The following is a 16,006-nucleotide window of genomic DNA, read 5'->3' on the forward strand; positions in this document are numbered from 1 at the left end:
AGATAATGAGTTCAGCCGAAATCAAACATCAGATGCTCCAAGGCTCAATTGACTAAGCCAACCAAGGGACCTGCCCTGACTATGTAGTTTTTAAAAGTTTGTAGTACTTAGTATATGTCATGCCCTGTACTCAGCACTTTTTAATCTTTAGCCATCAAGCCTAGTTCAATCTGCCTTTCCCACAAAAATCCATTCCACACCTTCATTTCCACAGCCACCACGTTACTTTCACCAACTTAAAATACTGGTTCTTTCTGTGACGACAGCACCTCTCTTCTGTCTTGCATCCACTCTTGCCCCCTTCCCATGCATCTACCATTTTTTCAGAAGTCTCGGAGGATTACATTACCTCCCTGGTTAAAGACGGACGCCGTCGCTCTGCGGAGTAGCCCCTCCCGTCGACTGCGCGATGCCGCAGTGCCCTGGGTGCCAGCCTGTCCAACTCAGCTACTGACGTGGGCAAGCAGAGCTGGGAGAGCCCAAGCCCGTGCCGGCCGGCGTCTTCGGCGAGGCAGTGCGCACACAATCATTTTCTGTACGAGCTGTTACGTTAAAAACGGAGCAGCACACCGCCTTTAATGTCCAAGCTCCTTAGAACATCCCCGGAATTACGGACTTGCCCACGTCCCCTCCGTCGCGGTGTTCTGCGGCCCCAGGGTCCCTTCCCTCCTCGCCGTCCGGCTCCTCCTCGCTGAGCCTACTACCGCTCTAACTCGCCACCCCCCGCGTCCAAAGGCCCGCGCACGGGTGAAGCCGACTTCCCGAGGCGCTTACGCGGTACTGCGGGGGTCTGTACGGCGAAGGGCGCCTCCTCCGCCCGGCACAGCCCCACGGTTAGGCCCTAGGCACTGGCGCACACGTGCCCCAGTGTGTGCTGGACGGAGGCGCTAACTTCTGCTTTCCTCGCCACGGAAACGCACGTGGAGCTCGTGCGGACCTCGTTACCGCGTCTCAGAGGGATACGCCGCAAGGCCGCGACCGCAGGAGGCCCGCGCAGGGAACAGACCACCACCTGCCGGCCTCAAGGCCGCGTCCATGCGGCGGGCCTCCCCGCGGCTACACCGCGCCCGCTGACCCCCCGCTCCTCGCGGCGCCTGTACCCACGAGCGCCGACACAGGGGTGCCCGGATTCCGGGGCCCCACGCGAGGAAGCGGCGTCGAGCCAGGCGAGGGAGCCTCGCTTCGGAGCAAGCACGAGCCAGCCGCCAACGCCCCCGCGACGCCAGCCCGGAAGTGCGTCACGACGCCCGGGCGCGCCTCCGCCGGCAGCCCGCCGCCTCTCTAGGAAGCCTGGAAGACCATCATCTCGGTGGTGAGTCGGCTCCCACCTCCCTCCGGCCGCTGCGAACGCCGCAGCCTGTGAGCGGCTCAGGCAGGCGGGTCCTCCTGGTGCCCCCGGCCACTCTGTCTGGGCCCCCAGCTCGCTATCCCACCGAGGACACCTGTCCGCAGTCACGGGTGCCGCGCAGCCCTCCGCTTCCCAGGACCCTGGTCGTCCGGGATCCCAGCCCGCAGGGTCCCTGCAGATCCCCCTCCTGCAGATCCTGCTGTGCGCTGGGCCTCCAGGGTCACGGGCAATAACCAGCGCCACCGTGAGCAAAGCGGCACGTGGGCTTGCTCCCCACCGATTCAAGTCCTGTGTGACGGGCCGGCTGGGAAACGGGGCTCCAACGTGGCGGACGCGCCCGCCTCCCTCACCGCGGCCTCCGCGTCACCGTCGGGAGCCTGAAACTCTCCCCCCAGGAGCTTCCAAACTGGGAACCGCCCATCACGGACCGCCTCACCCCATCCCTTCCGATCACCAGATATGGATGTGAGCCCATGCCCTGCCTTGGCCCGATAAAAGACCCCCGCCGACTCCCTCCCGTGCGACTTCCCCCACTCCCCTTTCCGGAGTCGAGGAACCTGGGCCGGGGGTGCCCACCTCCTCGCCCGCGACTCTCCTGGCTCCCCTTCTCCTGAGCCCTGACACTTCGCCGGAGATGCCTTTAATAAATCTTGCCTTGCGCCTACCTCGCCTGGTGGTGTGTTTAGCTCGCCTGCAGAACCTTACGCTGTCCTCCTGTGGAAGGGAACCACTCAACACCCCTGTGCTGGATCCGCAGAAAGCTGCGGGGACGCGGCCCCGGTTCCACAGCCAGGGAAGCAGCTCCATCAGTAATAACTTACGAAGCGACCGGGCACAGGATCTGGTCCTCATCCATCCCACTTGCTCTAGATGCCTCACACTCTGCCGTATTCCCCTAAGTTTCTCCTCTAGTGCCCTATACGCCCACTTTTCCTCCGCAGTTTTACACGTGAGCATCAGTCCCGATACACGGAGCCGCTCCTTATGCTTCCGATAGGTCATTCACCTTGTCTGGTAAACGGTGATCTCAACGGGTTCCCACTCGGTAACTATCTTAACTGTTTTGCGGTTTGGGGGACCCTTTTAGGAGGAGTGTGGTTTTTGTAGACATACCCACCCTTGCTGAGCTAATCCAATAGACAGGTTAACAGGAATTATTTCAAACCAGGCAGGTGGTGGCTACACTAAATCTCCCACAGCCTCCTTTACAGATGTCCTACCTTAGCTTTCACGAGAACATTTATTCTTTCTTATTCTATCTGGTCTTCTATCTCCTCCGCTGGAAAAGTCCTAAGTGGAAGACGACCCATCCTGTGATGCCTCTAGTCTGGGTGTAATTATTAATGCCAATCCCTTTTATTCTCAAGTGTCCCAGATTGGGCAATAAATTATATATAGTTACCTTTTATCTGAGAACCACTGATAAGCTGGCTAAAATGCAGATTCCCAGGTTCTGCCCTCAGAAACATTCAGCCAGTCTGGGTAGTGCCCAGGAAGCTGTGGAGTTCAAACAGCACAGGTGATTCTGACACAGGTATATATTCAGAAACGGTGGCTTCATCACAGAGTGGAGACGTTCACATGGAAAACTAGGTGCGGGTCCACAGAGACCTAAAAACAAAAATCAGTAATGTATACACTGTGGTCTTCTCCTTCTTTTTATGTAAGGCACTGAAATGGGTTTGGAATAAGAGCAGCGGGACTGTTTCCACTGCTAGGACACATGGACCACATGAGAGACAGAGGGATCTCTAATAATAGCTATTATAAAGATAAAGCACATTTCTTGGTAACTGTCCCTGCATCTTACTTCTCCTTCTCTTTGGTCACCATTTCTTGGTCTAATCCAGTCTTAACATGTAATTTTGCCTGAGTCCTTTTTATGTTCTCACATTTTGTTCGTCCCTTTTCTCTTCCCCTCCCATTTTCTTGCTGCTGTTACTGTTTGCAGATGCCTAAAGTCTAAGTGTCTATGAGACTACATATAATTCACAATGATCTTTGTTCATAGTTTTGTTTTTAAAAATTTTAATGCAATTGAAAAATAGATCACTGCGAGTGTTTAACCACTTTGGGCTTCGCTTTTCTCACGTACATATGAAATGGGTAAACTCAAAATTTCCTCCTAAAGCTAACACTCTTACTCTGTGTTAAAAAGCCCCTATAGCACAACAAAATACTTTCAATGATCCCATTATGCTTACCAAACAAAGACCAAACCCACAGGAAAAGTGTCCAAGGACCTCTCAATCTGGCCCCCACTCCTGCACTTCCTTGTAGGAGTTCCACGACCTGTCAAACTGGAAAACTCATGGCTCTTGAGCATATCTCAGTTGGGACTTCCTCATCCTGTTCCCTCTGCTAAAGCACTTTCCTCTATTCTCCATCTCCTTCTACAAGGAATCTACTTTTCTCTCAACTTCTAACCCAACATTTAACCAATGACACACATGTATACTGGTATAGATTTTATATTTTAACATTGCTCCTGAGAAAGTACTTCGTATTTTATACTTTGACTTCAGAATCACTTTTTTTAAAGATCTTATTTATTTGAGAAAGTGAGCAAGCATGAGTGGAGGTAGGGGTAGTCGGAGAGGGAGAGCAGGAAGCTGAGCAGGGAGCCCAACATTGGGCTCACCCCAGGATCCTAGGATCATGGCCTGAGCTGAAGGCAGATGCTTGACTGAGCCACCCAGGCACCCGGACTTTAGATATACCTTTATTTTAAAATATCCCCAGAGAGTGTTTCCCCTCTCTGACTCTCCCCAGTCTCATGCTCTCTCTCATTCTCTTTCAAATAAATAAATATTTTTTAAATGTTTAAAATAAATAAATAAATAAATATCCTCAGAGATAATTTTTGTCTTATAGGGAAAATATAAAACAATCTTCCACTATAAATTATATTTTTATGAATCATATTTTAATTATAATTATTGATATTATATTATCAATTATATTTATATTATATATTAAATTATATTTATTATAATATAATAAAATATTTTTTAAAGAAAAAGCATTGTCAGATATAGAAAATAGGAGTCATTTCCAAATACGAAATGTGGACAGAGACTTGGTTCTCCTTGAGTCCTGGCCTTCAAATAAAAATTACAGTGAGGGCCGCCTGGGTGGCTCAGTGGGTTAAAGCCTCTGCCTTCGGCTCAGGTCATGATCCCAGGGTCCTGGATCGAGCCCCGCGTCGGGTTCTCTGCTCAGCAAGGAGCCTGCTTCCTCCTCTCTCTCTCTGTCTGCCTCTCTGCCTACTTGTGATCTCTGTCTGTCAAATAAATAAATAGAACCTTTAAAAAAAAATTACAGTGAAAGACAGTCTTCAGGGCTCTTACATACAGATCTAGACAGGTTTTGGTTCCAAAATTCTCAGCCATTTCTTGACAGATAGCGTCCAATCTCCTAACTGTGCTCAGAGGGGTGTTGGACTATCCCTCAAGAACCAAAAAGGCTTTTTAATTGGATTTGAATCAGTATTTCTTACACCTTACCCGGCCATAAAAGGACTACTCTTTCAGACCGGACTTTCAAAGGCACAGAGAGGGATGGTTACTGGCTTACAGAGCACCTGAAAGGAGCTCAATGGCAGAGACTTCGTGGGTTGAATAAGAGGAGGCAGGGTAGAAACAGAAAAGAGAGAAGTGAGCGTCATGTAGTAATGTGAAAGGGAAACAACTGAGGAAGAAACAGGCCACGGGCCAGTGCAACCGCACTGCTCAACCCATGCCAGCTGCTCGTCCCGCATGAAAGAATGAGCAGAAGCGAAGCAGAACCGTTAGTATCATAGAACAAGTAGTCAGTCTGATGAACTGGAGGTCGTTCAATCACGTGAACCATCACTGCGCTCTAAGTGGCATATGTCTCTACAGCATATATAACATCTTCTGTTCCTTGGCATTTCATCCGTTGCTGAGAAAATTTAGAATTTCTGAGAAGCTGTGAACAAAACAAAACAAAAAGACAAGCACAAAACAAACATCCAATCTTCAACTGCAGGTGTAAAACCAGTCCATTAGAAATACATCCTTTAAAATCCTGATCTGTTCGTATTTTAAATCTTCCAAGCGCCGACATAACAGAATTATCCAAGCATGCTGCTTCGGCACATGCAGAGGCGTCTGAGATGCTTACGGGCTCAGGTTGTAACAGCGTATGTATTATACTACTATGTGGAATACATATTTACTGGAGAAGTTGATTTTATTTCAAATTCAAATCTACTATATTTTCCTTAACTTCACTTGAAAATCCGTATGTATATCTTTTGGAAATAATTTAACCTCAAGACAATACACTCTCGAGAAAATGTAAGAGTTTTGATAAGACCTACAATTAGCCACAAATGGTAATGGAAATGGTTTGAAATGTTATGACTAAGGATGTATAATAGAGCCAAATACACAAGACTGAAAACCACCCCCAGCACTTCCGCATTTCTCTGGGAAAGAATGAGGAGCAAGTCTAGTTGCCCAAACCCTGTTTCCTAGCTCATGCGGAAGTTATTATTTTAAACAGAATTTGGCTTGAACCACACTTGGAAGAAGAATGAAACAATTTATGACCTTTTCAAGTACTGACTGTGCACCTACAGGAGTGTGTTAAAGACTGTGGAGCACCACCAAATTAAATACCGTCCACCTGTAAACAGAACGAGGAAGCTCTGTTACTCTAAAGACCGCACTATGTCAGGAGCACAGCCAGGTGCAAAGGAGTGTACGCAGTATGCCATCCTTCTGTGTAGCAGAGGAAATGAGGCGATATGTATTCACGTTTTCTTGTATTTACATAAAGAAACACTGAAGATATATGAAATAGTAGAAAAATGGCTACCTCTAAGGGAAAAGAGAGTCTCCCTTTTTAATGTTGTTCTGATACTTGAATCAGATGAAGAGTGAGTTATCTTTCTTGAAAAGTCCCTCTAAGTAAATTAAAATTTAAAGGTTAAAAATAACCGGGTTGCCTGGCTGGCTCCGTTGGTGGAGGATGCAACTCTTGATCTTGTGGTTGTGAGTTCGAGCCCCACGTTGGGTGGAGAGATTGCTTAAAAATAAAATGAGATGCCCCAAATGAGGGATAAGTGGTGAGTCTTTCCTGCAACTCCACTGTAAATTGAACAGAGGAGCTGTGCACTTATTTATTTTTATTTTTTACATATATGCTTTTTTTTTTTAAAGATTTTATTTATTTATTTGACAGACAGAGATCACAAGTAGGCAGAGCAGCAGGCAGATAAGGAGGGGGAAGCAGGCTCCCTGCAGAGCAGAGAGCCCGATGTGGGGCTTGATCCCAGGACCCTGGGATCATGACCTGAGCCGAAGGCAGAGACTTTAACCCACTGAGCCACCCAGGCACCCCGAGCTGTGCATTTATTGCACAGGGAGGCCCTGTTGAGCTAAAAAAACAAAACCTCAGGGCCTTCTAAATCTTCTTAGTTCCACATGCTAGTAATTTCTATTTGGAAATAAACTGCTTCCAGTGGCTGAGCAGAAAGAGAACTCGGAATTAGAAGACAGGGTTCTAGGTCCAGCTCCATTAACTAGCTGTCCGTGGGATCTTACAGCTACTTCCCAAAGCCTCCGTTTCTGCATCAATTACGTAAGGAGACAGAGAAGTGATCCTTAAGTTCCCTTACAGGGTTTCTACTATTCTTTTTTTTTTTTTTAAGATTTTATTTATTTATTTGACAGACAGAGATCACAAGTAGGCAGAGATGCAGGCAGAGAAAGAGAAAGGGGGAAGCAGGCTTCCCGCTGGGCAGAGAGCCCGATGCGGGGCTCGATCCCAGGACCTGGAATCATGATCTGAGCCGAAGGCAGAGGCTTTAACCCACTGAGCCACCCAGGCGCCCCGGGTTTCTACTATTCTGTACTCTGATCCAGATTGTCAATACCAGACATTTTCCATTTCTGTGTGTGCTGGGCTTAGTATAAAGCAAACACTCAATTACTGTTAAGGGAAAGAAATTTTTTTTATGCATGACCTTGGTGGTAATCAACAGGTAATGCCAAGAAGCACGGCACTTAAAAAAGCAACATGAAGACTGATCATACTTTTCTACTTTTGTGTTTGAAATTTTCCATAAGGGTTAAAGAAAGAAAGCAAAAACTGAAAATGCTTTTAAGTCACAGGAGAAGTGCAAAGAGGCCCATATTTTCATAACAAAGATTGGAAGTGAGATATCAGATTTTTAGCTATGTTTCTTGGCCTGGACAAATTTAAAATCTTGAGCAGTATCTACTGCATCTAGCCACTGAGCTACACAAGCCTGCTTCAATTCCTCGGATCCAAACTGGAGGCTGAGTTACTGGAACTCTGTGGAGTTCTCCGGTAGGGAAAAGCCTTTGAGTATTTATGGGAGGATTCATCAGCCCCCTGTTGTAGGTCAAAAAGCAAATTATCATATCTTATGAAAACAGAAAAGAGTCAAATCATTTACATTACAGGTTTTACTGCAATTATTTTTAAATTAATTTTTAAATACTCAGTGAGCTCAGCATTTAACATAATTTTGTGTTTAGGCAGCATATGATTTTTAAAAACTTTTTAAAAAGTTTCTGAAAACTAGGATGAAGAAGTTTCCCTGAAAGACACATAGAAAACTTTTTGCACAGGTGTGTGTGAGGCTGGAGACCACACGGATAAAGTCAACACAACAAGATTCAGCATCGCACAGTGGGGATGCCGTCCCCCCCAGAGAACTCGACAGATGTACTTAAGATATTGTGCTTCTCTCAGCATAAAAGCATGGACAATTTCACTGGCTCTCCTTGGCGCTTCCTCCTCAAGAGGATTGGACTAGTGTTTCCCATTACCTTGCTGGGGGACAAAGTAAGAACCTACCCTGCGACCGAGCTAGTGGTCCGACGGCAGGAAGCCTGGCGCCACCTGCTCCACGGGGCTGGCCGGCCCGAGCGCGGGGTGGACCTTGCGATGCTGGATGAGGTTGCAGTGGTAAATGAAGTTCTTGCCGCACTCCTCGCACTCGTAAGGCCTCTCCCCGGTGTGAATTCTCTGATGCTTACTGAGGACAGAGCGTCGGCTGAAGCGCTTGCCGCACTGGCCGCACGGGAAGGGCTTCTCCCCCGTGTGGATCCGGAGGTGATGGAAGAGCCCCGCGTTCTGGCTGAAGGCCTTCCCGCAGGTGCCGCACTGGTAGCGCTTCTCCGCGGTGTGGAGCCGCTGGTGCTGGAACAGGCCCGACCGCTGGCCGAAGGCGCGCCCGCACTCCTCGCACTCGTAGGGCTTCTCCCCCGTGTGCGTCCTCTGGTGCTCGATAAGGATGGAATTCTGGGTGAAGCTCTTCCCACACTCACCGCAGACATACGGTCTCTCCACGGAAGCACTCGGCCGCTGCCTCTCCAGTCTGCCGTCCCGGCCACAGGGGTCTCCGCGCTCAGGCACCCGAGCAGCATCACCGTTCGGTTGCTCCGGTGCTGCCGCAAGAGGCCTCGTTTCTGCAGAAAGCTCCCTCTCTGGGCCTAACTCCACGTTCCAAGTCCCGGCCTCGCCACCTGAAACAGCAAGGGGAGCACGCGGGTGTCCGGTGTCCAAAGGGGAAGGGGGAAACCGGGCGGGAGAGGGGGTTGGAGGGGGCGAACAAGCGGGGCTTCTATTACTTCTCCTTTGCCCTCGGGGAGAAGACGGGCTGCACTGTAACTGCGCGGTCCGCCGTCCGCCTGTCCCCGGGGGGGCCACAGTCTTCCTGAGGGCAGGGGGCGCGTCTACCTTGCTTGGCACCATCTCCCCAGGACCAAGCACAGCGCCCGGTGCCCAGCAGACGCGGAACAGATGTGCTGAACAGGGGGGGGGGACACTCAGGGAGTGAGGGAGGCCTGAGAAAAATCCCGATCCTCACCGATCTGAGCCGGGCGTAGCTCGCGTGAAGGGCACCGATGCAGCTCTTCCGAGGGCTGGAGCCGGCCACCTGGCAACTCCTGGGCCGCTCCCCGAGCTGCCTTCTCCTTCGCAAACTCTCTCTGTTCACAGGCATAGCTTGGGACCTGGCGGAAATTGAGGATGATTAGGAATCAAATGTGAGAGGTACCTCGTAAGGGGGCCTCCCCAGGTCCGCCATATAGGAAAAGGCAGCCCAAGAAACTGGCAACAAGAAAGAGGCAGAGAGATGGAGAGCCCACAGCAGACCACATCAGGCACAAAAAATCCTCCTCCACTACCTCTTGCTGCACGAAAACCCCACACTCGCGCCTGCAGGTACAAACCTCTGTGCTCCCATCTTCCACCAGCTCTCCTGGCTCATCCAGCTCCCTCTCCAGGTCCTCTAGTGCGGTCACCGCATCCTCCCCGCTCTCCGGGCGGTGCTCCCGCACCCAGCCCTGCAGCTCCTCGGGCAGGATGGTCAGGAACTGCTCCAGCACCAGCAGCTCCACGATCTGCTCCTTGCTGTGCGTCTCGGGCCGGAGCCACTGGTGGCAGAGCTCCCGGAGCCTTCGAAGAGCCTCGCGGGGCCCAGGGGTCTCCTGGTAGCAGAACTGCCGGAAGCGTCTCCGAAAGATCTCTCTGGTGTGAGGGTTTTCTCTCGGGAGGCCAGATTCCTGCCCACAGCCACAATCCCCCTCTTTCTCTTCTACCTTTACTGCCAGAACTCCTTCCTGCATCTCTGAAGTCTGAAGGGCCAAGGCTGTGGCCGTCTTAGGCTTAACTCTTCAGAAAAAGAGTCTATTCTCGATGATTCCTCTTTGATCTTTTCTTCTGGAAATCCCAAAATCTAAAAAATAATTGCAGAGAAAAAAATACTAAAATGTTGAAAATCTCTGCTGACAGAGTATCTGTAACAAAAGCAGTCACTGTCTAGTGAAGAACACTAAGTGCACGAGTAATTAAGAACTACGCAAATTCTGATGCAGGTGATACTGGAAGGAACAGAAACACCACCTCCCCTCCCCCAACCCAGCCCCCACCCCCCACCCCCTGCCACACACACACACAGAACACCTCCCCCCCCCCCAACCCAGGTCCCAACACATACATGCACAGAGTTTTATCAAAGGAAGGGACCATTTTGATCGTCCCAGATGCATCAGCTCAAATAAATCAGCTGGAACATACAGAGTTTCCATTTGAATGGCAAGATAGACTCAGAGTTAAGTTTGCAGCTGAACGGAGGTAAACTAGCATTTTGGTGCCAAGTGGTTACAGAGGATGTTAAGAAGAGGAGAAAAGGGAATCAAAATGGAGAAGAGGAGAAAGGACAGAAGATAAAAGGACAGAATGAGAAGCAAAGGAAATGCCCTTGGGGAGGAGAGGCCCAGTCCCCCCAGTCAGGTGAGGTGTGGAGGAGAGAGGGCTGTCTGCGGCAGCAATCTGCGGTGGAGACCTGGTGTTCCAGGCACAGCCTCTGCAGGCCTACCTTTCTAGGTTGATGTAAAGATAAAATAAGATCATGGATAAAGAGCACAAGAAGCAGGGAGCTTGGTAAATTCTCAAGTCTTGTATATCACCACTACTGTTATTTTCCTTATAAATTTTATTTAAAGATTAAATGAATCCTAGTGATCAAAACACTATGGCAAAAGAATCAGAAAGTAGTCAACTGAACTGGTCTTGAGTCAGAGATATTAAAATGAGAGAAATATTGATTCTGTATTTTAAAACAGAGGTAGCCTTTTAAAACACAGGTAGCCTTGGAAATTGTTTATTTTTTAATCTCCCTGAATATGGAGAGAGGGCAACTGTGTGTAAAATAAAATTAGTGCTCATAAGGAGACAAGTGTCTATGACCACTTAAAACTTATGATAAAATACTAACCAGAATAGTAACTAATGAAAGCAATTTTTTAAAAAGATTTATTTATTTATTTGAGAGGGAGAGCACACAGGAAGGGGAGAGGAAGAAGCAGACTCCCCACTGAACAGGGAACCTGACTTGGGACTCGATCCCAGGACTCCAGGATCATGACCTGAGCCTAAGGCAGACGCTTAACCAACTGAGCCACCCAGGCGCCCCAAGAAAGCAAAGAATATTATGTAGCTTAGTGATTTTGACCAGAACCCTCAGTAAGAAATATTTTATTAAAAAAAAAGAAACATTTTATATTGAGACTCAGAACACATATATACGTGTACATATGAATGTATGTTTGTGCATGAGATACACACCTACACAAGTAACTGAAATAATAATTTCACAAAACACTATGTATCTGAATTATGTGACACATACTATTATTTTTAAAACCTTGCCTTTTTTTTAAACCCCAAAACAAAAAACCCTGGTTATAGCCTATCATAAGGACTTCATGATCCACATACGAATCATGACCTATAGCTTTAAAAAGCTTCTAAATTTAAGTAAAAGAATTATAATTCACTGTAAATATAACCCAACACTAGTCTTGGGTATTGGCATGCATTGCAAAATAAAAACTAGGAACAGTGTATTTAAGTTCTAATGGAACACAGCTCACACTACAACTACAAAAAAGTTAAATCCATATTGCCACTATTAGTTCTGCTTCTCAAGGAGGGAAAAACCGCTGGGCTGGGGAAGCATCCTTGTGGATGCAAACATAACCCCCTCCACAAATCTCTGCCACTTCTGGCTTCAATGACCTCTCTACAGTCACCACCCCAGGAAGAGTCTACAGGGTTTTCCCCTCCAAAGACAAGGATCCCTGGGCTCTTATTTCCCCCTCCCCAACTTTTCTTAGTGCTGACTCACTATCACTTTGAGATCCACATTATCTTCTTTCAAAACTTCTCACAGACCACTCATTCATTTGGCAAGTATTTATTCCGATACTGCTCTAGGCACCACAGACAAGGGGCCCCAACAAAACAAAGTCCCTACCTTGATGGAACTTATATTCTAAGCACAGTACCGATAGCAGCTGACATTTCTCTTGCTTTCAAGGTACTAGGCTTTGTACTAGATGTTTCACATATATCAACTCACAGACTCCGCGAGACAACCGTAAGGGTTTGTTACTACCCATGTATGGACAGATGAGAAAACGGAGGCCCAGAGAGCTGGAGTCACTTGCCCAGGGTCTCACACACAGGAAGCAGTGAAGCTGCCTTTCCAAAAATCTACTTCAGAATTCACAGGCTCAACCACCACCCCACCGTCTCTCCTGTACGTGGACAGGAAGAACGGAAAACGATGAAGGAAGGAGCCGGCAGGCACAGACAGTAATGAAATAGATGTTAAACAGCATAATATAGTATATATTATAGTGTGTGTGTATATATATAGTATAATTATTAAACTATAATTATACTATAATTAATTATGGTATAATTATAACATAATTATATATTATATATTGTTGTATAATTATACTATAATTACATGTTATATATTTATATTATATATTACATATGTACATATTATAGTATAATATCATATAATTATATATTATACTATAATATATAATATATACACATGGAATATATTATATAGTATATGTTAATTATAATATATTAAAAATATATATTTTAAAGATTTTATTTATTTATTTGAGGGAGAGTAAGAGACAGCATGAGAGAGGAGAAGCAGACTTCCCAGAGCTGGGAGCCCGATGTGGGACTCAATCCTGGGAATCCGGGAACAAGACCTGAGCCCAAGGCAATGGCTTAACCAACTGAGCCACCCAGTCGCCCTTCCACTTTGGTTTTAAGTCAAAGATTTTCTATTCACAGAAAAGGAAGCTGAAGCTTTGCACTCTGCTCATAGAAAATCATTTCTGCTATATGGTGTTTCAAATCTTTACTCAGTTTCACTACAATCAATCCCCTCTATTCTCTGTATAGCCTAGGCTCCCTTTTGCTTTTCTCTCCTGATCTTGCTTCTGTCTGGTGGCCTAAAATCCCACGGCCTCACACCAGCACATCGTAGCTCCTCTTTGAACCCAGTGCCTCTAAAATGCTTCCCAAGTGTTTTACAACTCTGCCCTCAAGTCACAAACAGTTCTTAAGCTCTTTTAGGTTCATCACCCCACTGTAAGGTCTTCCTCGACTTACACTGGGGTTATGGCCTCATGAACCCATCACAAGTTGAAAACGACACACACAGAAAGTGCACTGAATGTCCTTCACCCACCAAACATCATAGATTAGCCTCACCTACCTTAAACATGCTCAGAACACTTATGCTAGGCTCCAGTCGGGCAAAATCCCTAACGCAAATCCCATTTTGTAATGAAGTGTTGAAAATCTCATGTACTTTACTGCGTATTGTACTGAAAGTGAGAAGCAGAACAGCTGTATGGGCACAGAATGGTTGTATATATATCAATATATATCAGCTGTTTCTTGTATGTTTTTCTGGAGAAAAGACCAAAACTTGAAATTTGTAGCACTGAACGTGAATCACCTTCCCATCATCGTTAAGCTGAAAAATCATCCCTCCTTGTTGGGGACCATCTGAATATGCCAGGTATATAATTAGCATAATAATCGCTTGCACTTAGAAAACAAACAAACAAAATTTGCAATTCAAAGCTGGTTTCTCCCAGAACCTCAGCAAGCTCAGTACCCCCAAATCTACCATGACTCTCAGGGAGAAATGCTCTTCACCAAAGATAGGCAGGTAGGTGAAGACCAAGCAGCATGCGATACAAATGTGTCTTTATCATAATGTATCCCCACATTCTGCTCTGGCGTCACCATCTAAGGCCCCCACGACTTATCGGACACATCCCCACATTCCCAAGCCTGGCCCAAGGACAGTCACATCTTCAGCTTCAACTGTGGGGGCCCCACTCTTGTTTTCCTCCACTCCACATGCAAAAACTGCCAGTTCCACTTGGGCTTTTCTTCTCACTATTCTTTCATCAGGCTTTCCTCACCCGTGTTCCATGCCTGTGGTCTCGCCTTCTGCACTTATTCGAATCCCACCCAGTCTCTGCACCTTGATCTGACTCTCACATCCTCTGAGGTCTTCCTCATCCATTCCATCATCCTCTTCCTCTTTCCAGTTCTTAGATCATGAGTCCCACCTTTTACCTCGTCACAATCTATCCTGTGGTTACTTCTCATATAAAAAAAAAAAAAATCCAAAACGTACAGAATAAAGAATTCCTTCATCAGAAGTAGACATTGTTAAAGATTAGAATGGACCCTTTCAGACTTTCCCTGTCCATCTTTAATCTCAGGCACAGGAGTGTGCGCGCGTCACACACATGTGCAAAACATAGCTCTTACCCTCCCTATTAATCTGCAGTACGTAGAAGGTAGTATGAGGCAGCAGATCTAGTTGTGAATGTTGACTTACCAGCAGTGTGATCTTGGGCAAGTTACCTGATTTTTCTGACCCTCAATCTCATTAACAAAATGAGGACAGCTACTTTGCAAAGTTGTCAAGGGTAGTAAATGAGACAACGTATACAAACTGGTTTTGCATGAAGCCTGGCACTTAATAAGGTTGCAAATCAACCACTTTCTCAAGAGATAATGTGCAATTTTTGGTTTAAGGTGGCTAAATGAAATGCTGCTACCTCCCCTTGGCGCCAAGAGGGTCGTGTTTTCTGCTGCCCAAAGCACAGGGTGGTTAAGTGGGCGGGGAAACATGCACCGCACAGGTGAACACACAACTAAAACGGCGGACATACACCCGCTCAGGTCTGTTCTCCTCCAATCTTAAATCCTCACTAGAAGCCCAGGACGACTGAGGTCCAAAAGGTGCAGGATGAGATTCCGGTGCGAGAAGTACCCTCCTGGGTTGTGGCTGTAAGGCTGACGCAGAGTCCGCACGGCAGACGGACCCCGGAGCCAGGCAGCCGGGAGGCGCGTCCTACGACGGCAGCTGCTTGGCCCTGGGACGTGACCCGACCTCCTTCTCTCTCGACGTTAAAAAAGGGGGAAGGAGGGGAGCTCACGTGACAGCAGCGCCCGCCTCCCAGAGTTAAGACGAGTGACGAGGTTAATACTTGGAAAGTGCCTTCAACGATGCCTGCCCGAACGTAACAACGGCCATTTAAGCGTTTGCTAAAAAAGGGGAAATCCACACAAGGCAAGAGCCCCTGCCGTCGGCGGAGCGGACTACGACAGGCCGCGGCGCACTGTAACGCGACTCCTGCTCCTCGCTCAGTCGGCCCCCAGCAGCGGCCGCCGGACGCGGGAAGACGTCCGCGGAGGCCGGCAGGGGACCGGGGTGGGTCCGGGCCGCCTCCCCCACCCAGGCCGGACGCCGCGCACACAACGGCCCCTTTGACGGCCCTCGGCGGAGCCGGACTCCGAAGCTCACCCGGCATCCGTGGGAGGAGGTGGCCACCCGGCCAGACCGCACCCCCTCCGAGTCCTTGACAACCGCCGCTAAGGGGAGCCGGGCTACAAAGGCCGGAAGTGCGTCACGCGGACCGCCTCCCGGGGACAGCGCTTCCGGCAGCGTTCCTTCTAGCACGCCCGGAGGTCTCACGCCTCTGTGATCGCCTCGGTGGAGTGAGGCGCCGGGAGGCGTAGTGTCTTCCAGGGGGGCAAGTGCAGTAACAGCCAACCTAGAGTTTTGCACAAATTAACTCATTCATTCTAAATAGCAACGCTGTAAGTTCGGTGCAATTATGCCCATGGAACAAATGAGGAAACTGACGTGCATTCCTTCCGCCTTTCTTAGTGTCATTCCTGCAAAGAAACAGTTTTTGTGCATTTATTCAAGATATTTCGGGCTCCTTTTACACTTTTCCTGCT

General features: G+C 48.0%; 1 protein-coding gene across 2 annotated transcripts; it reads right to left on the bottom strand.

Annotated features, from left to right (window-relative positions):
* Window positions 1-2,690: 2,690 nt before the first annotated feature.
* Window positions 2,691-15,626, bottom strand: ZSCAN23 (zinc finger and SCAN domain containing 23). 2 transcript variants are annotated; one of them, XM_080806377.1, is made up of 5 exons: window positions 15,567-15,626; window positions 9,583-10,088; window positions 9,219-9,363; window positions 8,204-8,874; window positions 2,691-2,959 (listed from the first exon to the last, which is right to left on the bottom strand). In XM_080806377.1, the coding sequence occupies exons 2-4, from the start codon at window positions 9,976-9,978 to the stop codon at window positions 8,216-8,218; spliced, it is 1,200 nt and encodes a 399-aa protein (XP_080662503.1). In that variant the 5' UTR covers window positions 9,979-10,088; window positions 15,567-15,626; the 3' UTR covers window positions 2,691-2,959; window positions 8,204-8,215. The 2 variants fall into 2 exon arrangements, with proteins under 2 accessions (XP_080662503.1, XP_080662502.1); XM_080806376.1 differs by lacking the exon at window positions 2,691-2,959 and having other exon boundaries at window positions 7,052-8,874.
* Between the last annotated feature and the right edge of the window lie 380 nt (window positions 15,627-16,006).

This window comes from Martes martes (assembly GCF_963455335.1).
Source record: "Martes martes genome assembly, chromosome: 6".
Lineage (NCBI taxonomy): Eukaryota > Metazoa > Chordata > Mammalia > Carnivora > Mustelidae > Martes > Martes martes.

Bases quoted from the DNA above. Each gene is read 5' to 3' on its own strand.
- ZSCAN23 (XM_080806377.1), bottom strand. From the start codon at position 9,978: ATGCAGGAAGGAGTTCTGGCAGTAAAGGTAGAAGAGAAAGAGGGGGAT. The intron at 9,364-9,582 runs GTTTGTACCTGC...AATTTCCGCCAG, and splicing joins TGGAAGATGGGAGCACAGAG to GTCCCAAGCTATGCCTGTGA. The intron at 8,875-9,218 runs GTGAGGATCGGG...TTGCTGTTTCAG, and splicing joins GCTACGCCCGGCTCAGATCG to GTGGCGAGGCCGGGACTTGG.